General features: G+C 45.8%; 1 protein-coding gene and 1 long non-coding RNA gene across 17 annotated transcripts in view; one reads left to right on the top strand and one right to left on the bottom strand.

Annotated features, from left to right (window-relative positions):
• Positions 1-24,910, top strand: part of Palm2akap2 (PALM2 and AKAP2 fusion) — a 477,882-nt gene that overhangs the window by 401,736 nt on the left and 51,236 nt on the right. Inside the window, exon 1 of one of the 13 annotated variants that reach the window (XM_076564257.1) lies at positions 1,445-1,655. The exons of 10 other annotated variants lie outside the window; for them this stretch is intronic. In XM_076564257.1, coding sequence (XP_076420372.1) covers positions 1,620-1,655 — 36 coding nt within the window. In that variant the 5' untranslated portion in view covers positions 1,445-1,619. Of the gene's footprint in view, positions 1-1,444; positions 1,656-17,919; positions 17,941-24,910 lie in introns of those variants that run through there. 2 more of the 13 variants (XM_076564256.1, XM_076564260.1) reach the window with 2 other exon arrangements.
• LOC121827247 (uncharacterized) lies at positions 3,188-24,873 on the bottom strand. Of its 4 annotated transcripts, none has more exons than XR_013049131.1 (3): positions 24,671-24,873; positions 22,321-22,516; positions 3,188-3,791 (listed from the first exon to the last, which is right to left on the bottom strand). It is a non-coding gene; the product is annotated as an uncharacterized LOC121827247 (long non-coding RNA). The 4 variants fall into 4 exon arrangements; XR_013049129.1 differs by lacking the exon at positions 3,188-3,791 and adding an exon at positions 7,917-8,222; XR_006069415.2 differs by lacking the exon at positions 3,188-3,791 and adding an exon at positions 14,672-15,149.

The raw sequence follows: 24,910 nt of genomic DNA on the forward strand, positions 1-24,910 counted from the left end.
GCATATGCCATCACCTGCCCGGCTTCCTAGCAGGATTTTTAAAAGTAGAGTGGGAATGATTTTTAGAAATGATACAACACACGTAAGTAAAACCAGCTGAAGGAAGATCACTGCTTCAAGCAGATGGCATGAATATAATCAGCCACAAGACTGATGTTAGTCAGCTCTCATTACTGTGACAAAGTACCCAAGCTCATCAAATTAAAAGAAGGAAAGGTTTCCTCGAATCAGTTTCAGAAGTTCTAGACTGTAGCCTTCTGGCCCTGTTTCCTTGGGATGGTGGAGGCTAAGCACATCATGGTAGGAGCATGTGGTGGATGAGGCCAGTTCGCCTCACAGCAGCAGAAAACAAAATGAGACAGCTGGGGTCAGGGTCCCAATCCCCTTTCAAGTGAATGTCCCTCGTAATGTCTTCTACCATAACAGGGGCTTTCCTAAGGTCCCAATTCCCACAGCACCGTGGGCTGAGGGCCAAGCTTGCAACAAGTGTGCTTTGGGGGACCTTCAGTTCCAAGCTAAGGACATGGTGGTGCATGCCTGTAATCCCTCCACTCAGTAGGCTGAGGCAGGTGGATTGTAGAAGGCCAACCTGACTGTAGAGTGAGATCTTGTCTCAAAAAAGGGGTGGGGGGAGGAGAGAGGCTTCAAGCTACGGCATTGTAACAGAAGGAAAATCCTAGACTCCAGGGGCCAGTGGATGAGGTCAGGGGGTGACCCCTTCTTAGCCTTAGGAGGAGGGAAGCAGCCACTTAACTGAAGCTAAGAACACACACACACACACTTTTAACCATTAGTTCTCTTTTAAAAAAGAAAGAAAGAGGGCAATGTAAACTAAAAATCCCTTCAAATCCAGTTCTCAGCAGAACTGGGACCTAGCCCCGCCTAGGAGGCTAGAACCCCTCTCCTCTCCTTGACCAGAGCATCTGCCCTTCGTTTGCTATCAATTTCCGCCAGTCACCCTGCCTTTTCTGTGCCCCGGCCTCACCTCAGCGGAACGGGTTTTCTCCCAGTCTTTGTAAAGGTGCCTTTGTTGGAACCAACTGAGTTACTTCTCTTTACTGTAAACACAGTGTCCAGTGTCCCTTCCTTATTGTGGAGAGCCAGCAGCTTTTACGAGAAGCAAAAGCAGTCTTAAAGGTCACTTTCTGCCATTGACATCATAAAACAAGCCACAAGCCGTGGGTCACTTAATGAAAACCACAAAGAGAAGCCCTGCTCACCCAGGACTTTAAAATCTTTTTAAATTCAACGGATAGCCCACACGTGTTGAATCATAATCAGGCCGATCAGTGTAAGACGATCGTGAGTAGGTGTGTAAGAGCAAATACTGTCGACTCCCGTTTCACTTGCCCTTGAAAGCTCCAACATGGTTCCAAGCTGTACCTTCGAATCGGAGAAGCTGGGCGGGTTCACGTTGCACTCCGTGTTTCTTGGGGCAGTGTCCATCCAATGCGAGCTCGCAGGTGTGAGCTACAAGCCCGTCCCGTTCACCTGAGCACTGTGACCTGGTGGTGGCTGTGTCCTCACGTCTGATGAGTGAGCAGAGAAAGAGAAACCCCTGGTGAAGCTTTCTGAGCAGCTGGTTCTCAAGGTTAGGTGTCACAGAGGGGCGGCAGGTCATGATTGCTACCTGGATGCTGTTCTCCCTCTTCACGGTAGGTCTCCTGGGTCACGGAGTTGCCACTGAGACCGTATGTCTGGCGTGCCTCAAACTGGGGGGCTGATTTCTACTTTTAATTACGTTTGTTTATTTATTTTTGTGTGTATGTGTTGGAGTGTCCTCAAATGCCAGGACGCAGGTGTGGGGTTTAGAGGACAGCTTGTAGGGAGCTAATTCTTTACCTCTACCATGGAGGCCCCGGGATCCAACTCAGGCCACCAGCTGTGGCAGCAAGTGCTTTTACCCACTGAGCTGAGCTGTCTTCAGACCCACATTTCTCCTTTATTCTAGTTAGTTAAGTTAGTTAGTTAGTTAGTGACAGTGTTTCATGTAGCCCAGGCTGACTTTGAACTTACTGTGTAGCCCAGGATGACCTTGAATTTACTGATCCTGTAGCCTCCACCTCACAAGTGTTAAGACTGAAGACGTGCTCTAATGAGCCTGGCTTATGTATGCAGGGCTGGGGTTTAAAATGCAGGGCTTTGTGCAGCTGGGCAAGCACTCCACCAACTGAATTACATTCCCAGCCCTCCTCTCTCTGTTCTTTATTTCAGTTGTTTGTTTCAGTTAGTTGTTTCCTTTATATTCCCCCCACTCCCCACTCTCTCTCTCTTTGAGACGGGGTCTCAAGTCACCTAGGCTGGTCTCTAACTCACTATGTGTCCGAGGGTAGCCTTGAACAGTGAGCTCCTTGCCGAGGCCTGGGATTCCAGCTGTGTACCACTATCCCCAGCATCCCCCTCTTCTTTAAGGATGTGTCATTTAGGAACTCAAGACCTGGAGTCACCCAGGAAGAGAAAGCACATCTCTGGCCCTTCCCGCTGTAAGCCAGTGTTGTGCTGCTGTGGACACTGTTTCTTTAAGAAAGCTAAAGTGAGAAGCTGTAGGACTGCCAATGTTTTTGTCCTCCCTGCTCATTGCCCCTGCCCCTTCCTCCTTTACCTACACAGCACTTTCTTTTCGGGGAGGCTGTTCTCTGGGGTTTTTTAAGCAGATGATTTAGTGTATAATGATTTCTAAACCAGCGTGTAAAGATCTCAGGTGCATTGCTGGGAAGCCAGGCTCATGGCGTGCATGTTGGGCTGTAACATCTGCTCCAGTTGTGTAGCCTGACCCTGACTGTGCTGGCAGTGAGGGCAGGCATGAGGAAAGGCGAGGGAGAGCTCACCTTTATTGCTTGAAAACCATTTCTTGCATCCCTTTGCAGACCCCCTTCTGGCCATGTGGAGGTTTGGGGGTCATTTTTCACATCTGTGTGTCTCAGCCTGGGTGGGTCAGAGTTAGAACTCTAACCTGCCTGTGTAGAGGCAGTCTTGTAAAGAAGGGAAGGGAGTATGCATCTGTTCACATGAGCTTCTTCCAGTCACAAAGATTAGTCACTGCCCAGTGGCTCATACGTTGTTTGAGATGTCAGAAGTAAGATCTGATTTGCTGGACCCCTCCTCAGTGAGTTATAGATGGGGAAATGGTGTGATTGTTTCTTTCTGCTTTAATTCATGGATGTAAAGTGATAAAGATCATGCAATATTTTTTTTTTTAAATCTGAAGAAATGTTTAATAGCTTTTCCTCAAAGCTTAAATGTGAACTTCCAATGTAAGGTCTGTGTGGTGGTAAAAGCTCTGAAATACCCTTAGAAGCAAGGCTTTGGAGCACACACTGGTTTAAGGAGGGGAGTTTATCCAGGTGTGGTGGTACAGGCTGGTACCCCCAGCACTCAGAGGCAGGAGAATCAAGGCTAGCTTCAGCTGCATAGTCAGTCTCAGGACAGTGGGCTACGTGAGACCCTGTTTTAAAGGTAGAGCATGGGGCTGGGTCTTAATGGCTCTATTGGAAGGCACAGCAACTGACTTCAGGAACTGCAAGGTCCAGGGCTTCCCATGACGTCACTGCTGTCCTTTTTCTGTATTCGGCCTTTGTTGCTCTCTTGAACTCTCCTCTGCTGGTGGCATCAAGATGACCCACTTCAGCACCAGCCCTTTGCGTGTTTTCTCAACTGCTTACAGTTCCAACACGTCTCAGAGACCTGCACTGGCTCTGATCGGTTCTGGTGCACCTCTTTGCCCAGGGTGGGTGGGACATGGGGTGGAGATGAGTGTTTTCATTGACTGGGGTTGAGTCACACGGTCCCTCCTAGAGATGAAAGGGACGTGAGCTTCCTCAGGCACAGGGCAGAAGGTAGTGTGTTGCTGGAGGGCTTCTCTCCAGCTTCCACCAAGCCCCGCAGTCCCACAATCCACTTATAAAATAATCACTCAGACGCTTATAATACTTATAAACTGTATGGCCGTGGCAGGCTTCTTGCTAACTGTTCTTATATCTTAAATTAACCCATTTTTATAAATCTATACCTTGCCACGTGACTGGTGGCTTACCGGTGTCTTTACATGCTGCTTGTCCTGGCCGTGACTGCAATGTCTCTCCCTCCTTCTTCCTGTTTCCCCAATTCTCCTCTCTCTTTGTCCCGCCTATACTTCCTGTCTGGTCACTAGCCATCAGTGTTTTATTTATATAGAGTGATATCCACAGCAGTAGTGTCTCAAGGAATAGTTCTCTTAGGGAAATAGAGGCCTGTGGGTGCCAGAAGCATGACCACAAAGGACAAGCACCAGATATGTCGATATCTTAGAGAAAAATAGAAATCAAGTGACCATGGACTCCCTGCATTAGGCTGATGGGACATAAGAAAAGCCAGTTCTATGCTTATCTATGACAAGAGGACCCAGCATCTGAGAAGAGATGACTTAGTTGGTAAAATACTTGCAACGAAGGCAGGAAGACCTGAGTTTGAATCCCCAGTACCCACAAAGTAGGGCAGAGCAGCATACACCAGTTGTCCTAGTACTGGGGTGGGGGTAGAGAAGGGGAATTTATCCTTGGAGCTTGCTGGCCAGTTGGTCTAGACAAATTGCTGAGCTTCAGGTTTGATGAGGGACCTTGAAAGAAGATGGAGAATGATCAAGGAAGACGCCCTATATGAGCTTCTGCCTTCACATCTGTTGTACACAGAGAGGGAGAGAGGGCCGGGCAGAAAAGAGATAAAGCAAATCAGGAAATATTCATTCTTTTCATGCATCATACTGATTCAAGACTCATCTGAGTTGTAGTGTGTCGGGGTTTTGTTCCATTTTATAATCAAATACTACTCCATCGCTTATAAAGAGCACATTTAGTTTTCCAGCCGCCAACCAGTCAACAGACATGGTTTTGTTTTAGTTTTCTGGCTGTTGTGAATAGTGTTCCCGGGAACACAGGCACCAAAGCATTTGTGTAGTTCTTGCTTTCAGTCTCCACTGGTCCACACCTAAGCTACGATGCCATTTACATTTTGTATGGTGATGCATGCCCCATCCCTTAGATGCTCTTCTGCTACTTGGTGTGAATATTTATTCTCACCACTGACCATCCTGTTTCCCCTCCCGGTGTGTGGGCGTTTGTCTGGTTGGTCAGATGAGAAAAAGAAAAAAGATGGAGCAGACAAAATCAGAGAGTAACAAATTTGAAATCACGATCTCCAGTCATTTGGCCGCTGCTCTGTTTTCTGTTTCCATCATATGCGAAACGTTAGTGCAAGACCATGGCTCCCCTTTGCCAGGGACTTTGGCCTAAGAGCAGAAGGATGCCCCCAGAGCCAAGAAAATCCCCATGGAGACCTCTCTCTGAAAACCATGTCACCGGGGGACACTGTGAGGAGACCATTCCTAATACCATGGCCCAGGATGGGACTCCATTCATTTCAGGATTTCAGCCCAAGAAGACTCTGACTGACTGACTTTGCAGACTCTTGCTAGCTGTGAGCTCCATGCTGGACAGTCACTAGTGACGGGCCTTGAAACAGAGATGGGCCAGCCCTCCCTTCAGCCACCCAAGCCTGTATCTGGGTTTCCTTGTAATCCTGAGAGATTTCCTACACACCCAAAGCTCTGAAAGGAGACCCCATCTGGCCTGCTGTCAAGCATGAAAATTGTCCTTTTGTCCTCAGTCCACAAAGGAAGTGGGAAGGTGGGGAAGGTGGCCTTTTTTCTAAGCCTGAAAACGAATGGCTATAATTCTTTCCCTGCCCCCACCACATCTTGTACTATTTTGGGGCATCAGACATTTTTTTTTTCTAGGTCAATGTACAATGTTCAGCCTTTGCAGTGGAAAAAGTAATGACTATTAAGAGGCTTAGAAGAGACCAGGAGTGTGGCTCAGTTGTAGAGCAATTGGCTGGCATTCATAGGGTCTGTGTTCCATCTCCAGCTCTCACGAAGCCTTGGAAGAAGGTATTGAAGCACTTGAGTACAGTTCCCTTGCAGAGGCCACTTCTTTTTTATTTTTTTTTTAATTTTTTTTTATTTTACAATACCATTTAGTTCTACATATCAGCCATGGGTTCCCCTATTCTCCCCCCTCCCATCCCCTCCCCTTACCCCCAGTCCACCCCTCATTCCCACCTCCTCCAGGGCAAGTCCTCCCCCAAGGACTGCGATCAACCTGGTAGACTCAGTCCAGGGAGGTCCAGTCCCTTCCTCCCAGACTGAGCCAAGCATCCCTGCATAAGCTCCAGGTTTCAAGCAGCCAACTCATGCACTGAGCACAGGACTTGGTCCCACTGCCTAGTTGCCTCCCAAACTGATCAAGCCAATCAACTCTCTCACCTATTCAGAGGGCCTGATCCAGCTGGGGGCCCCTCAGCCTTTGGTTCATAGTTCATGTGTTTCCATTCATTTGGTTATTTTTTTTTTCAATAATTGAGTAAAACCGAAATTTATTATAAGCCACAGTCATCCTAGGGACCTCTATGCTATATATATATAGCCTCCATGGTTCTATGGGTTGTGGTCTGATTGTTCTTTATTTTATATCTAGAATCCACTTATGAGTGAGTACATACCATGACTGTCTTTCTGGGTTTGGGTTACCTCACTCAGGATGATTTTTTCTAGTTCCATCCATTTGCCTGCAAATTTCATGCTTTCATTGTTTTTCTCTGCTGAGTAGTACTCCATTGTGTATATGTACCACATTTTTTTCATCCATTCTTCCGTTGATGGACATCTACATTGTTTCCAGGTTCTGGCTATTACAAATAGTGCTGCTATAAACATAGCTGAGCATGTATCTTTATGGTATGAATCAGCATTCCTTGGGTATATGCCCAAGAGTGGGATGGCTGGGTCTTGAGGTAGTTCGATTCCTAATTTTCTGAGGAACCGCCATACTGATTTCTACAGTGATTGTACAAGTTTACATTCCCACCAACAGTGGAGGAGTGTTCCCTTTGCTCCACATCCTCTCCAACATTGACTGTCATTGGTGTTTTGATCGTAGCCATTCTGACAGGTGTAAGGTGGTATCTCAGAGTCGTTTTGATTTGCATTTCTCTGATGATTAAGGATGTTGAGCATTTCTTTAAATGTCTTTCAGCCATTTGTAGTTCTTGTTTTGTGAATTCTCTGTTTAGCTCTTTAGCCCATTTTTTAATTGGACTCTTCAGTATTTTGATGTCTAGTTTCTTGAGTTCTTTATATACCATGGAGATCAATCCTCTGTCAGATGTGAAGATCTTTTCCCATTCTGTTGGCTGTCTTTTTGTCTTATTGACTGTGTCTTTTGCCCTGCAAAAGCTTCTCAATTTTGAGAGGTCCCATTTATTAATTGTTGTACTCAGGGTCTGTGCTGTTGGTGTTTTATTTAGGAAATGGTCTCCGGTGCCAATGCGTTCAAGAGTGCTTCCTACTTTCTTTTCTATTAAGTTTAGTGTAACTGGATTTATGTTCAGGTCTTTGATCCACTTGGACTTGAGTTTTGTGCATGGTGACAGATATGGATCTATTTGTAATCTTTTACATATTGACATCCAGTTATGAGGCCACTTCTTATCCCGTGTTGAGGTGTGAGGGCTCTATGTTCGCCATATTCATCGCCGTGACAGATACCCAACTCAAAGAGACCAAAGATATGTTCGGCTGATGGTTTTCGTCAGTGGTCAACTTGTTTGTTCCATTGCCGTGGGCCTGTGGTGAGCCTGAGAATCATGACAGCAGGGGTGTGTGGTGGAGCAAACTTCACGACTGCTAGAGCACACTCTAGAACCTTCCTCCAGTTAGCCTACCTTTCACTCAGTAGTCCGTTCAGACCTGGAACCATGGATGATGGCGGAGCCCTCAATATCCAAGCCCTTCCCCTAAGCCCCACCTCGGGAGGCTGCTTTTCTCAGGGACTGCATTGCTTACTTTTTTCTCTTTGCTGTGACAAAATACCCAAGAGAAGCAATTTAAGGGAAGATGGCTTTATTGCTAGTCTGCATTTGAGAAGGAATACGGTTCATGAAGGAACAGGGGGATTGCTGGGTAGTGACGTCACATCTGTGGTAAGGAGGGAGGGGGATATGAACGCTGCTGCTCTGCTCATTATCTTTTGTTCCTTGTTTTATTCAGTCTGGGATCCTAGTTCATGGGGTGATGCCACCTACATTCACCGTGGCTCTTCCCTTCCTTACCACATATGGCCCAGAGCTGTGTCTCCTAAGAGACTCCAAATGTAGTCAGGTTGACAAGGTGGGCCATCACAGGACCAAGCCTACAACAGGACAAAAGCCTTTAGAGGGGGAAGTTCACATAGAAACTGTAGCAGAGTGGGCACAGCACACTGTTGAGGGGGCCCATCTCCCAGTCTTCACCTTCCTCAGTGTTCAGTCAGGCCTCTGAAGCAGGGAGCCTCTGCCGCCCTCAGCACGTGCATGGTGAGGCACGTGGCTTCTAGTCATCGAGCAGTGAGCTGCACGATTCTGTCTGTACAAGAGTGTGTGTTCGCTTTTAGTTTATCTTGACCAATTAAACTTTTAAGTAGTTTTTTTTTTCATTAGTGTACATACATGTCGTTATAGTTTGCTCTCTCTCTTTTTTTTCATGAGGTTGATTCCTATGTAGGCCAGGCTGACCTTGAGCCTGCTACCTAATCAAGGGTGACCTTGATGATTCTCTTCCACTTACCAAGTGCTGGATTATAGAGATGTGTTACCATGACCAGCTCTAATAGCAATTTTTAAAGCAAACAGTCTGGTGGGGATGCAGCCGAGTTGTAGAGCCCTTATCTAGTATGTGGGAGGCCCTGGGTTCAAATCCAGTTACTTTAGTATGGATGGATGACAGATGATATATGATATATAATAGATAGATAGATAGATAGATAGATAGATAGATAGATAGATAGATAGATAGATAGATAGATACTAGATAGAACAGGTCATTAAAAAACATTGTAACACAATACAACCCAAAGAGACATTACACTACTTTGCTACTTCCAGGATGAGGAAGGACAGTAGGATAACATTCAGAATCTGTTTTCAGTAATTAAAACTGTTTCTTTGCTTGCTTGCTTTCTTTTTTTCTTTTTTTTTTTTTTTCCAGAGACAAGGTTTCTCTGTGTAGCTTTGGAGTCTGTCCTGGATCTCGCTCTGTAGACCAGGCTGGCCTCGAACTCACAGAGCTCCGACTGGCTCTGCCTCCCGAGTGCCGGAACTAAAGGCATGTGCCACCACTGCCCAGCTTAAAACTGTTTCTATAAGTGCAGAAAACTTTGTATGTACACACAGAAAAACACTGCAACTCATAACATACACGTCCCTAGTCAGGTATTTGTGCTGTATGATGTAACATAACACACGGTGCAAAATGCACATGCTGTGTGTTCAGAACCAAGGCTGCAGTGAAGTTGTGGGGTGTAACAAAGGGCCCGCACTGCCAGAGACAGCTCACACTCATTACACGTTTGATTGTGAGTTGGTTTGTGGCCACCACACATTCAGAAATCCTTTACTTTTGCTAAATTCTTCATGACCTCCACATTCAGTTACATGACCTCAAATGGAGTTGTGACCCACAGTTTAAGAATCTGTACTCAAGCCAGGCGGTGGTGGCACATGCCTTTAATTCCAGCACTCAGGAGGCAGAGGCCAGTGGCTCTGAGTTTGAGGCCAGCCTGGTCTGCAGAGTGAGTTCCAGGATGGCCAGGACTACCCAGAGAAACCCTGTCTCAAAAAACAAATAAACAAAAACAGAATCTGTACTCTGGGAAAATCACTATTACCCGAGGTGGGAGGGGGCACTCCAGTTCCTGTCAGGATAGAATCATACCAATCTTGATTCCCACCATGGGTTAATTGCTTCAATTTGGAGAGCAGCCTTGGTTGCTGCAAAGGCTCCCTGTCCTTGGAATAACTATCTTACTCTTCGTGTCCTTAGCTTTGAAGCGGGACAAGAGAGATGAGGTGGATTGCATTGCCAGCTTTTCCACAGACACCCCTTCAATGGTTAAGGTGTCTGTGTGCAGAGTTAAACAGGAATCTGCACAGAAGAGGGAAGATGCAGTATGAAGGCAGGCATGCCCAACTTCACCATTTTCAGCCATCTGTCATCCATTGGCCCAAGCGAGGAGTGAAGGCCTGTGGGGAAGCAGCCTCCAAGTCTCCCTTCCCGCAGGGATGCCTCTGATTCTGCTGGTAGGACTTAGCTCCATTCTGTTCCATCAGCTGATCTCTCTTCTATTTAGCAGTGACCTTGATGGAGACAGATACTTGCCGGCCCTTGGCTAATGCATGGCAGCAGTGGTTTTGTTTGTTTTGTAACTTCAGTCATTTGTTGAGATTCTATATGTCAGCTGCTGGGGACCCAAAGTTAGTCAGATGCATTCCCACCCTTAAGGGTAGACCTTCCCACTCACTGGAGAAAAAGACTTTTTGGCTCAGGACAGCAGTTTCATCATAAACATGAACAGGAAGGCGATTGATATTTTCTTCTTATTCATAGCAGGAATGATGTAATGAAGAAGGAACTTCACTGTGTCAGCCTCTTTTAATAGAACTTGAGAATTTTCAGACTGGTTAAGGATGCTGGCTCTACACCAACCCAGACCTTGGTTGGTTCTTCTGAAAAGTCAGATAAGATTACTGATGTCATGGATGGATGGTGGTTGTGGTTTGGAGGTATGCATTAGTTTCTTTGAAAAGAGTTCTGACAGCCAGGTGGTGGTGGTACACACCTTTAATCCCAGCACTCAGGAGGCAGAGGCAGGCAGATCTCTGAGTTCGAGGCCAGCCTGGTCTACAGAGTGAAATCCAGAACAGCTAGAGCTACATAGAGAAACCCTGTCTCAAAAACAAAACAAAACAAAACAAAACAAACAAAGAAGTGTCTGACTGCAGTCTGACTCACAAAGCTGGGCCACTTTTAAACTTTTTAATTATTCATTTGCTGAATAAAAACTTAACAGTGGTAATAGCTGCACAAATCTATGGATCTACTAAAAACCCATGTGTTCACCCTTTAAGAGGTGAACATGGCATGTGGATTATATCTCCTGATGCTGTTAGCAAAAGTGCATTAACTGAGCAGACACAATGGCCAGCAGGTAAAAGATGCTCTCCACATAAGCCTTTAGACCTGAGTTCAATCCCTGGAACCCACGTCAAAGTGGAAGGAGAGAAACCGACTCTACAGAGTTGTCCTCTGACCTCTACATCCACTCTACAGCATGCACGCCTGTGCACACATAATAATAAATCTCTTATTTATTATTTTATTCTATTTGGGTTTTTTTTTTTAAAAAAAAAACAACTTATGTTTTACGTGCATTGGTGTTTTGCCTGCATGTATGTCTGTGTGAGGGTTTGGATCCCCTGGAACTGGAGTTAGACAGTTGTGAGCTGCAATGTGGGTGCTGGAAATTGAACCCAGGTCCTATGGAAGAGCAGTCAGTGCTCTTAACCACTGAGCCACCTCTCCAGCCCCCTTATTTGTTGTTGGTTTATTTGTTTTGTTTTTTGTTTTTGTTTGTTTGTTTATTTATTTGAGACAGGATTTCTCTGTATAGTCTTGGCTGTTCTGGAACTCATTCTGTAGACCAGACTGGCCTCAAACTCATAGAGATTTACCTGCCTGCCTTCTGAGTACTGGAATTAATGGTTTGTGCCACCATGTTCAGCTATAAATAGTTTTTTTTTAATGTACTGATTTTTTTTTTGTTACAAAAAAAATTTTAAGTCCTAACCTAAAATAATTCCTCCCTTCTCTTTTAAAAACTACACCAAATCCTTCTACTATGGTGTTATTTTATATGCAAACTGTATTACTATATACAAATTATTTTTTAACTTTCTTTTAAAAATAATATTTTAAAAGCCCCCCCCCCCACACACACACTTATTTATTCATTCAGCAGGAGTGTGGCAAGTGCCACATCACACACGTGGAGGTCAAAAGACAGCTTACAGGGGTTATTTCTGGGTTCTAGAGTGGGATATCAGATCCCTTAGAGACAGTTGTGAGCTGCCATGGGGGTACTGGCATTGAGTGCAGGTCCTCTGAAGGAACAGCCAGTGTTCTTAACCACTGAGTCTTTGCTTTAGCCCATTTTCTTAATTTTCAATGGTTAAAAATCACAGCTTCCTATTGCAACCTAGAGATCAAGTTAAAAAAAAGTCACCCACCCGTTACCACCACCAAAGATTAGTGCCCAGTTTTGTTCCAATGGTAAAGGAGAATCCTGTCCCAGCTTGAATGTCTGGCTAAGTCTGAAAATCGTGAACACATCAGTTAATGCTGTAGGAGCACAAGGCTGATGTTTTCCATTTACTTCTACCGTATTGGAGGCACAGTTAGCCTTAGCCTCTGCTTCCATGAGCCTCTGCTGTTGGCTTTCCTCCAGGGTTTCCTTTCACTGACATCTGGTACCCAGAAGGGAAAAGCTACTTCCCCTGGACCAGTGAAATTGCTGTCAGGAAAAAGTACTCAGGTTTCGAGGGCGGCTGTGAATGAGATGTTCTTCTGAGCATCCAGGGCTCCCGAGGACAGAACAGAAAGGTGATAGGCACTATCATCCTTCTTTCCCTAAGATGAACCTGAGCAGGCCTTCCTCCTTCCAGGTGCCCAGACAGGACACCAGGGCTTCTTCTAGCAGCTGGCTGGCATTACCTCATCGGCTGGCATTACATCATCGATGTTTAATGAACAGGTCTGCTGCCCCTGGGGGCTGGTGTGGGAGCACAAGGTATAATGGACTCTCATTTGCTGTGCATCAGTGGGTTCAGAAGTCTCCCGAAAATAAGGTCTGAAAAATGAGAGATGGTCAAATAGGACCAGAACTCAGGATATCCCGTGTAAATAAAGCCGGTGCGCTGTCAAGCTGCTCTGACCGGACTGATAGGAACCATAGCAGTTTTGCACTGTGGCGATGGAGAGGACTTTTAACTCATGCCCATTTCTTGTGAATAGGAGCAAAGTCAGTTGTGAATAGCTTTTGATTTCCTCCTTTCCCGTCTCTTCCTACTGCTGAGCTGTGCAATTGAGTTCTGAAAGCAGAAGCGTGGAGGGTTGCTGAGGGAGGGAAAGAGGAGTGAGGGCTGAGAGGATAATTTAAATCCCACTTGTATATATGTGTATATACATACAGAGGACATGTAGAACATGTGTGTGTTTATACAGTGGTGTTGGTGGTCAGACTCAGGGCCTGTGCAAGCTAGGCAAGCACTTTAGCACTGTGTGATGCCCAGCCATATCTATCTATCTATCTATCTATCTATCTATCTATCTATCTATCTATCTATCTATCTATCTATCTATCTATCTACACACACACACACACACACACACACACACACACACATATATATATATTAGTCTTATGTACTTCATTTGGAAAGATACTGAGAGGAGGGTGAGGAGACGGCCTGGCAGTTAAGAGCAATGGGTGCTCTTCTAGAGTACCTGGGTTCGATTCTCAGCATCTACATGGTGGCTCACATCCATGTACACCTCCAGTCCTAGGGGATCCAATGTCCTCTTCCGGTTCCCATTGGCAGCAGGCATGCATTTGATGCTCAGATTTAATTTTTGTAGGCAACACACCCATACATATAAAATAATTTTTTCATTTTAAGAGACAGAGTTTCTCTGTGTAGCCCTGGCTGTCCTAGAACTCACTATGTAGACCAGGCTGGCCTTGAACTCAGAGATCTGCCTTCCTCTGCTTCCGGAGTACTGGGATTAAAGGCATGCACCACCACCATCCAGCTATAATAAAAATTTTTTTTTAAAGATACTAAGAACTGAGTAATAGATTTTATTTAGCAAATAACCTCGGGCCTTCTGTTTGTCCGTGTGTGTGTGTGTGTGTGTGTGTGTGTGTGTGTGTGTGTGTGTGTGTGTCTGTCTGTCTGTCTGTCTGTCTGTCTGTCTGTCTGTCTGTCTCTGTGTCTGTGTGGAGACCTGAGGGCACAGAGGACAATCTCATCATCTCATCACGGTCATTTTTTTTATGTTTGGACAGTCTCTCATTGCCTGAAGATCGACAAGTAAGATAGGCTGGCTGGCCAGCAAATCCCGGTGATCTACCTGCCTTAGCCCCCTCAGCACCAGATTACAATCACACACCACCAAGCCCAGCTTTGAGTGTGTGTGTGTGTGTGTGTGTGTGTGTGTGTGTGTGTGTATGTGTGTGTGAATTCTGCAGATTTAACACAGGTTTTTGTACTCACAAGGCATTAACTGACTGATCCATCACCCAGGCCCAGCCTTGGGTCTTTGTAAATCTGATTTACCGGTGGCTAGAACTTGGACCTCAGCTCTCACTAAGGTTTGAGGGCAGGATGGGTGTCAGTAGACCAAGCAAAAGATGGACTCGTCTTGCTACTGTCCTCTTTGGACAGTGGCAGAGACCTGTGCAGCAGGCCTCAGCCCTCCAGTAGTTGTATGGGGTTGTGGAATTGCAGTCTTAAAGCCTTGGACCACTATCTCTTAAAGGCCCGAGGCAACACTGGGTTCTTCCAGGGTCCAGGACAATCAAAGCAGGGCCCTAGATTCCTGTTCCTGGTGGGTTCTTGAGTCTAGGAAATGCAAGATCATGAGCATCTATTGAGGCCCTCCTGCTTCTGGATGAAGGGTGGTACCATCCCGTAGTGAGGCGTAAGCGGAAGTGGGCTTTTTGATTCCGAGTCCCGTCCACCCCCCCACCCCCCCACCCCCCCCCCACCCCGCCGTGATAACCCAGAATGGAACTCTTGGGACCTAATCACCACCTAAGGGCTTCATCAGCTCCACTGTCATTATAGTGGGGATTGAACTCCAGCCAGAGCACCCAGTTGTGACCCCAAAGCAGTGGAGCCTACTGAATCCCTCCCAGAATCCTTCCCCAAACTATAGTTTGTCACCTGGCCACACGTTTCAACTCTTCCTTGTCTAAAATCTAAATGCAGCCCAGGAAACTTTAACAGCTCTGACTTTTTTTTTTTTTTTTTTTGGCAAATCATTATATTTTGAGTTCAGTCCAATCTCGAATTACAATCTGTCTGGTTTTTGTTGTTGTCGGGGATCTTGGTATTTACCGCCAACATTCTGAGATCTGAGTTGAAACTGTTCCAGGTTTGGTATGTTCAGATTTCTCCCAGAGCACACAAATTGTCGAGTCTCTACGGCTCAGCTCTTGTAGCTGCGTTCTGGGTAAACATTCCTGGTGAAAACAATTCAGGTGACTCAACAATGATCTTTATTTAGCCCCATGGGGGCCTCACCTTATCAAGTCCTGAAGGATGGTTTCAATGGCTGGTATAAGCCCTTGGTTTATCAGCTCCAGTGGCCTGGAAACCCCTTAGACCCAAATATTTGGGATGAGCAGAGACAGCTTAGGAATTCCAAGAAGGCAGAGTCAAGATAGGAAACTGGCAAAGCTCGCAGATGTGGAATGGAACGAATTTCAAAACCCAGCTCTTCTGCTTGGCTGGAATGCGCTTCCAGCCTGACTCACTGGAGACAGGTGTACCTGGCAAATGCGTGTTGTCCTTAAATTTTGCTTCTTTGTGTATCTCTGTGGACTGTAAGGGCAGTAGACTTTGCAGTCTTCAAAGTACCAGAGAAATTTAAGTTTGTCTTGTGTGCCTGAGACTATATATTGAGGCTGTCTTTCATAGTCTGGGAAATTCTTCCATGCTCATGATATCATTGCCCCTTAGTTTATATACTATGTCACCCAGCCAAGCACAGCCTCTTTTATAAGAGAAGCTGGTAGAAGGAGCCAGGTTTTGATGTCTTCCAGACTATATATTCAGGCCGGCTCTGGATACCTGGCAGTCGGTTGGTTTTTAGAAGAATTTGTCTTGGGGACTAATAAATTAGAGGCTTAAATACCTAAGCAGCTTGTGTCTTCTTTCAGATCCTCTTGGGAGAAAGTCATTGGGTTAATGACACCAGGAAAGAGTACATAGAACAGATTTGTGGCAGAGTTATGCCCTGGGCCTCTCTGCAATACAGCATAGCATCCAATTAGAGCTGCAGAATGCTTGCTGTATTACCACTTAACATGGGGTTGCTTTCAGGCCGGGTAATGCATGTCTGTAATTCCAGCACTCGCAGGTGGAGGCGGAAGCTGGAGGCCAGCCTTGGCCCTCCAACCTCGGCTCCCCACAGCACTCTAATTGGGTTGCTTTGTTGACCCCGCTTGAAATGTGAATTAACTTCAGCGTACTTAGTGGAAGCTACCTATTTTTTTTAACTTTTCAAAAATTTTATTATCTTTGTTTGTATACCTGTGTGAGATGTGTGTATTGGGAGTTGGTTCTGCCCTTCCTCTAGATGGGTTCCAGGAACTGAACTCAGGCCATTAGGCCTTTTTTTTTTGTTTTTTGTTTTTTGTTTTTTTTTTCAAAGTACTGGTCAGGTTTTAATATTAACATCATGTGAGAGCTGGGCATGATGGTACACATCTTAATTCCAAAACTGGGGAGGCAGATGCAGGAGGAGCTCTGTTAGTTGAGACCAGCCAAGGCTAAGGCAACATAATGAGACCCTATCTTTTTGTTGTTGTTGAAACAGGGTCTCATTTTGTAGCCCTGGCTGTCCTAGAACTCATTATATAGACCAAGCTGCCCTGCAACTCACAGATATCCTGCCTGCCTCTGTTTCCAGAGTGAGTGCTGGAATTACAGATGTGTCCCACACACTCGGCAAGGAGACCTGTTTTTAAAATCAAAACAAATGAAGCAAAACACCAGATGGTGGCCCATTTCAGGAACTCCGGTCACGTATCTGCATGTGCCCACATACTGTGTGTATGTCTTTAAGGAAATCATTAGCTGAGTGTGGTGGCACACACTTGGGAAGTGGGAGCGGAAGCAGGAAGACCTGGAGTTCAAGGTCATCGTCAGCTGTACGGAGAGCTAGAGGTCAATCTGGGCTATAAGAGACCCCTGTTGGAGGAGAAGTGAGGAGGAGAAGGAAGAGGAAAGGAAGGAAGAAGGAAGGAAGAGTTAACAGTTAATTTTCAACAAAGTCCATTTACTTGGGGGTGGAGGCTACAAGTTAGTAAGTCTGAGACCCGGAATACTTAGGCCTCTTTATCATGTCCTGCTGCTCATTCATTCTGCTAACCCACAGAGCTAATGAGACATCTAAGTATGGCTGTGTCTCATTGTGCCTTACTGAAGGAGATGCCTCTCTCTCTTCTCTCCTCTTTCTCCCCCTTCTTTATTTCCATCACCGTTTTATTATTATTTTTAATTATTATATAACTCTGGCTGGCCTGGAACTTGTTATGTAGACCAGGCTGGCCTGGAACTCAAAGAGATCCTCCTGCCTCTGCCTCCTGAGTGCTGGGATTAAAGGCAAGAGCTGCCACACTTGGCTTCATCACTGTTTTAGAGTCATCTTATATTTGCTGTCCCATTGATTGATTGATTGATTGATTGATTGAATGAATGATTTTGAGACAGAGTCTAATGTATCCCAGGCTCAATCAAACTCACCATGTAGCTGAAGATGGCTTTAAACTTCTGATCTAGGTCCTGCCTCTACCTCCAGATATGAGCTACTGTACTTGGTTTATCTGTGCTGGGGCTAGCTGGAATCCAGGCCTTGGTATACACTAGGCAAGCATTCTACCAGCTGAGCTATATCCCACCCTTTCAGAATCTTTTTAGAATGAAATATGCTATAGGAAGAAGCATCTGTTGATGAAGCAAGCAATCCAGGCACATAATTCCAAACCCCTACCCCAGCCTTGTTCTGCACTCTACCATTATAGAAACCATGACATGACCCAACAACCTTAATTGTTTGAGCAACTATCAAGTGGTTGGTTGCCTCTGCATACTTCAGCATTGACGAGTGTTAGCTTTTCTGGCAAACATAATGTAGTCTGGTTTGGAAGAGGAAAACGGGTCTAGCACCCTGGCTGCTTCTGCAATGGAGACCTTGTTGGAATGATCCGGTGTCTTTAAAGTTGTATCCTGAGCCCCACATATAAGACTGTAAGTCTGGGAGATCAGAGTCTAAGGCCAGAAGTGGAGAGAGAGAGAGAGAGAGAGAGAGAGAGAGAGAGAGAGAGAGAGAGAGAGAGAGAGAGAGAGAGAGAGAGAGTTTTTATCCTGGGAAAAGTAGCTTTTGGGGTGGGGGAAAGGTGCTGGTCTAAGTGGGAAGGACTGAACCTCTAACCACTTTAGGGGTGACGTCACTATTGCTAGGGCGTGTGGAAGGCTGCAAAGAATGAGACAAAGGGAAGAGTCCCCTGTTAACTGTACACAGAGCAGGGTGCCATTGGGAAGAGAGTGGAAATGGATGCTTAGTGTTGGTTCTGATCCAGGGTAAGTCCTACATTTCAGGCATGTTGAGAGGACCCATGCCTATCCCAGGAACAGCAATGTAGACCTAGGCAAAGTGGGTAGAGAGTGCCTACAATGAAGATCTGGGAGGTCTGGAGGACAAAGACTCGTGTTGCTCCCAGTGTGTGCAAGCACTTGGAGGCCGAGTGTGTGCACATGCATCCACCCACTCCCCAGGAGTCAGGTCTCCACTCCAGTTCTGAAGTAAAGAAATGGCTTGTTTGTTAAAAGGAGACCTGCTGTCTCCAAAAGGAAACATTCAGCTCCAGCAATTAGCCCTCAGGGTGAAGGAAGCTCCCTCCCTAGAGTCTGTCCTAGTGTTTTGAAGTGCATGGGGTTTCCTAATGGAAGGTAAATCATCAATTAACCCAAGGCTAGGGCAAACTGAAAATAGACTTCTCAAGGAAGGGATTATCTCTAAATTGTGAGCGCTGATTGACATTATCTGGGGACATATTCTTCTGTGGGGACTTAATCTCCACTGAAGCCGGATGGTAACAAAGATGTGAAAGCATTCTAGTTACTTGGCTTAAAAGTGGGTTTAGAAAGGATCTTGATCCTTGGAGGCTGGGGCAAAGACCGTAGTTTCCTTTCAAAATTATCAGCCATTTAATTTCCCTTAAAATTATTATAGTTTTATTAAATTGTTAGGTTTAAAAGATTTTTTTTAAAGAAGAGAGCTGTCTATTTTGTGATGGTGTTTTGAAATAATGCTAATTCCTAAACACAGTGCAAATGAGGCACGTGTGTGTGCTTAAGATCTGCAAGTTAAATAAGTGAATGGCTTTTGTTTGGGTTTGTTTTTTGCTTTTTAGATGCCTTAAAACAATGGCAGGTGTTAAATGCTGGTGTCCAGGAAGTGGCTGGTTGAGCCCGGACTCCACTACAATAATGCATAAATCATTTACCGTCAGTCTTTCCCCATATGTTTGTGACGACATAAATCTGACCGCCTAGGTTCTATGTCCCAATTAACCTCATAGAAGCCGTGATCCATCTTGCTTCATGAATGCAGAGTTCTAGCTTTGTGTGGTGAGCATGTGTTTTGGAGACAGTGCCAGTTACCCCACAGTGTTGTGAATACATCTGACACCATCAGGTTATATATTTTACATGCTTACAGTAGCAACTAGTATGCCCTATATGATTGCACCACAGTTTTTTATTTTTAGAATGATTTATTTTTTTATCTTCTGGGCATTGGTGTTGTTGCCTGCTCTCAATGTGAGGGTGCCAGATTCCCTGGAGCTGGAGTTACCAACAGCTGTGAGCAGCCATGTGGGTGCTGGGAATTGAACTCGGGTCCCCTGGAAGAACAGCCAGTGCGCTTAACCACTGAGCCATCTCTCCAGCCCTGCACCTCAGTTTTTTAAAGTGTATGAAAACTGTACTCCCACCCCCTTTTTTTCCCCTCAACAATTACTGGCAGACTTAAGTGTGTGGTGCTAGGAGAAAAGTCTAACATAGAGTACATTTTTCATGGGGGCTTAAAAACAATGCTTTAAGTACTAATTAGTAATTGTAGTAATTTTGACCTGTAATTTGAAAGATTGCAGAATGTTACTAAGACTTCAGAAACCTCTAGAGGTTAAAGGTTATGGTCAGGCTGGGGGATTTCAAGCCTTCTAGGAAACAAAAGTCTGGAAGAGGCCTCCTTAGCCCTGGAAGACAGTGGGTGACCATGACAGCCCCTGACTAGTACTGATAAAAACATTTACAAAAGATAACTCTGTTCTCAGAGACCATCTGCCCGAACCTGGCAGGCTCTCTAGAAAGACCTGCAGGCCGTGATGAAGCAGATGCTGTATGTCTTAGGGAGCAGGTTTGACTGATCTCCCTGTGCACAACCTAATGACTTTGCAGAAGGGAGAGACTCCCACAGCAATGGGAAGGGCCAGAGGGAGAATGGCTCTGGAAAGGAGGTAAGGTTTGAAAAGGGTGGCCGAGCCATAATTTCCTGTTAGGAGGGGCAGGTGGTGGTGTTTTATTTTGGCTTGGTTTAAGTCTAGGTTCAAAGAGGAAAAAAAAATACACTATGATCTAGAAATTCCATTTCTGGATATACGGCTAAAGTATGAAAGGCGTCTGCTGAAGAGATGTCTGTAGTCAATGTTGACAGCAACATTATCCACGATAGCAAACCAGAGTCCCCCTAAGTGTTCATTTGCGGGTGGATAGAGGAATGTGGTGTCAGGTATTGCGTGCTCTCACTCACGGGTGAGTATTAAAAACACTGAACGAAGCAGAGGAAAGCGGCAGTTACTGCAGAGTCCCGAGGGGTTTAGGGTGGGGAGTTCAGAATGCAACGTGGGCTTTCTGCTGAATGCCAGTCACTTCTATACCCCTGAAAAGTAAAAGGTTCAGCCAGGCCTGGCGCTGCAGACCTGTAATGTCAGCTCTTTGGGAAGGAGGCTGAGCAGGAGATGGTGAATTCAAGACATACGTGGGCTATGTAGTCTGGGTCATTTAGCAAGACCCCGTCTTCAGATAAAAAATTTAAAATGGGCTATAGGTGGGGTGGTGGTGGCACATGCTTTTAATGCCAGCATTTGGCAGGCAGAGGCGGGTGGTTTTCTGTGAGTTCAAGGCCAGTCTGGTCTACAGAGTGAGTTCCAGGACAGTCAGGGATGTACAGAGAAACCCTCTCTCAAAAACAACAACAAAAAGGTTGTGGATGTAGCTCAGAAACTCTAGGTTTGGTCTACATAGGCACACACACACACACACACACACACACACACACACATACACACACACACACACACACACAGGAGTAAAAACATCCCAAGCTGAGCCAGTGTGGGGCAGGAAGTCTATTCATCAAAGCAACACATTGGCTGCAGTCACCCTCAGGTCCCTACAACCACGCAGCATCTCACAGCTTGAACTGTTTGTAGGTTGTGTTCCTGAGACACCAGGCCCCCACTACCTCCACACGGCAATTTCCTGCTCTTAGATCCCCCAACCCCCCACCTTCTCTGTCCTGCCTGTTTGGGGAGAGGTCCATATCCGGAATGGCCTGGCTGTTCCAAGATCCTTAGCTATTGTGCTGGAACCTGTGTACAAGACAAACAGACATTCTTGGGAGGGGCTCCTACACTATCTGGAGAATTCCAACCACTCAGCTGAAGAAAACTCACTTGAGTGTTAGGGAGACTGAGAATGCCAGGCATCCCGAGGGTTGGGTGGCCAAGCCTGGCGTTTTCTCCTAGCTGAGGTGCACTAAAGGGTCTCCTGTATGTTTGTTAGTGTAGGTGTGTATGTGATCTCACAGCCTGAGAGATCAGTTTTCTCCTTCTACCATGGGGTTCCTAGGGATGGAACTGCGGTCATCATGTTTGGCTCCAAGAACCTTTATCTGCTGTGCCATTTTGTTGGCCTTCTATTTTGTTCTTTACTCTTTGTTTTTGTTTTTTGAGACAGCATTTCACAATGTAGCCTTGGCTGGCCTGGAACTCACTATGGAGACTAGGCTGGCCTGGAACTCACAGAGATCTGCCTGTCTCTGCCTCCCTAGTGCTGAAATGAAAGCCTCTTTTTTAAGGTTTATTTTTATGAGTATTTTGCCTCTGTGTATGAATGTGCACCATGTAGAGGCCCTGTGTCCACAGTATTGGGTCCCCAGCAACTGGAGTTTCAAATAGTTGTTGTTGGCGTTCTGACCCGCCCCTTGGGGACCTGTCCTGCATCCTGACATAAAGCCTGCTTTAAGAGAAAACTCCTCTCCCCCTTTCTATTCCCACGAGATGTGCACCCTCCTCTCTTCCCCCCTCCCTATCTCTCTCTCCCCCTCTTCTCTTCCCACCTTCTTCACTGAGTGCTGCCTGCATGGCTTCTCCGTCTCTCACCCGCTGTGGGGCGCCTTGGCCCAAAGGTCCCGGTGCGCCGCAGTATCATTACAGTTGTGAGCCCTCCTGTGAGTGCTGGGAACTGAACCCTGGTCCTCTGCAAGAGCAACAAGTGTTCTTGACCCCTCTTAACCGATTTCTCCTGCCCCTCCAGTTCATTCCTTATCAAGCCACAGCATACCATGTGTTGTAGGGCAGCAGACAGAGAGATGCCAAGATGCATTTCTCCACAGCAGACTTTGGAGACCAGTCAGAGCAGGGCTTAGCTCTCTCTGTGTTCTGCCTGAACTTGCTTTGTGTCTTTGGGCAAATTACTTGAGTTCTGAGCGCCAGTGTCTTTATCTGTGAACTGGAGAGTAGCATTCCTTACCGAGCTGCTGGAAGAATAGAAGACAGCGCATGTCAAAGGCTAGCAGAATGCCCACACAGTGCAGGGTTTAGGCTAATAATTGCTCCATTATTCTTATCTGTGCCATTTTTTTCTGTAATGCCAACACACAAGGACACACACACACACATTCACGCACGCACGCGCACACACACGCATAGTGTGTGGTGTTATTAATTCTAGAAACCATTTAGTGTACAGTTCTGTGTCCATGGAGCACTGATTTCTGAACTACCACATAGGATTTGCCTACTATATTAAATCTCTTCTAGAATACTTCTAATACCCAAGACGATGTAAATGCTGTGTAATGAGTTGGTCTGATGTGTTGTTTTAGGGAATAACATGTGGGAAGAGTCTGTACCTGTTTAATACCAACACAACGTTCTGGTATTTTTCCAGTCATGCTTGGTTGAATCCATCCACCGGGAACCTAGAACTGTGTAGGGCTGACTGCAGCTGGTGAGGGAGAAAAATGATCCAGTCGCCAGTCCTGCTTGTTAGATGAGGTTCAAGTTCAGGCTGCCCCAGTTTCTACTTTTACATGTAAAAGAGTTAGTGGCTGAAAGCCCTGAGCCAGGACGCCTCGCCTCCAGCTTCGCCATTCGTTCAGCTGAGGCCCTTAGACAAGGGAATTCTCTGAACCTAACTGGGCTGGGTGGCACAAGCCTGTAATCCCGGCTACTCAAGTGGCTGAAGGAGGCTCATAGATTCCAGGCCAGCCCGGGCAACTTAACTTAGTGAGACCTTGTCTCAAAATAAAAAAGTAAAGTGAGCTTGAGTATATGGTTCAATAGTAGAATACATGTCTACTGTTCATGAGGCTTTAGATTCAGTTCCTAGTACTGCCAAATGATAGAGAGATGATTGAGAAAAAGATAGATAGATAGATAGATAGATAGATAGATAGATAGATAGATAGATAGATAGAAGATGGATAGATAGATAGATAGATAGATAGAAGATGGATAGATAGATGATAGATAGATAGATAGATAGATAGATAGATAGATAGATAGATAGATAGATAGATAGATAGAGATAGAAATACAAAAACAACAATTCTCTGAACTTCACTTTCTTAAGCCATAAAATAGTTGCAAAAATATCAGCCTGGAATGGTGGCATACATCTTTAATCTTGGGATTTGGAAGGCAGAGACAAGCCATTGTCTGTGAGTTCAAGGCCAACCAGGTCTGCATAAAGCAATGGTTCTCAACCTGTGGGTCCAGACCTGGGGAGGGGGGAGCATTGCATATCAAATATCTGGCATATCAGATATTCACATTACGATTCATAGCAGTAGGAGATTACAGTTATGAAGCAACAACAAAATAATTTAATGGTTGGGGGTCAGCACAACCTGAGGAACTATATTAAAGGGTCCCAGCGTTAGGAAGGTTAAGAACCACTGACATAGAGGATTCCAGGCCAGCTTGGGCTCCACAATGTGAACCTGTCTTAAATAAAATAATACATTTTAAACTGGGTGGTGGTGGTCCATGCCTTTAATCCCAGCACTCAGGAGGCAGAGGCATATGGATTTCCGAGTTCAAGACCAGGCTGGTCTACAGAGTGAGTTCCAGGACAGCCAGAGCTGCACGGAGAAACCCTGTCTCCATAAACAAAACAAAACAAAAAGTACATTAAAAAATATACTGTTTTCTCGGGCTTATTTTAAGGAACCAATGTGATTGTGTGTGAAAATCACGTCTGATACCTGGTGTATCACAGATGATAAAGGTTCTGCTCACCCACTCAGCAGCCTTGGCCAACGTCTCTGGGGACTCTGGGCTCTTACAGTGCCTCTCCAGTTTGACAGGGACACCCCCCCATCACCAGTTCCAGACCAGTTGTCTTGTACACTGGCCTCTTCATTCAGCTGTATCATGCAGGCTTCTGCTCTAGCTGGGTAGTTGGGAAGTCTGCAGTGGCCACTCCCCAAGGAAGCCCTATTTCTCATGTATTCCCTTGCTCTTTCTGGCTTTAAAACCCTGCGTGAAGACCAGTAGGCAACTCATGCTGGAGGACCTCATGTTGAGGGCCTGGCATTTCCGAGTCATCCTTCGTGATGGCCTTGTGAGGTCAGCACGTTTGCCTCCCATCCCTTCTCTAGCAAACCACCAGAGTCATGGTGACTTACAGCAACGCCAGGGGATGTGCTGCTAGCCCAGGAGGAAATGAAGCATGACAGGAGCTCCTGCGGGCTCTGAGAAAGAATCTGTACCCCGTGTCTCAGCTATTGACTCCTGTGGCTGAATACTGTTGGTTTGTAGATGCGTGACTTGGGAGTTGACCTCCATGTTCTCACGGCTCCTTCCTCTGTGTCGCTATGACATCTCTTCTTACAAAGGTGACTCTTTGTGATGAGAGCCACCTTCAC

The sequence above is a fragment of the Peromyscus maniculatus genome, chromosome 2 (genome assembly GCF_049852395.1).
Source record: "Peromyscus maniculatus bairdii isolate BWxNUB_F1_BW_parent chromosome 2, HU_Pman_BW_mat_3.1, whole genome shotgun sequence".
NCBI lineage: Eukaryota > Metazoa > Chordata > Mammalia > Rodentia > Cricetidae > Peromyscus > Peromyscus maniculatus.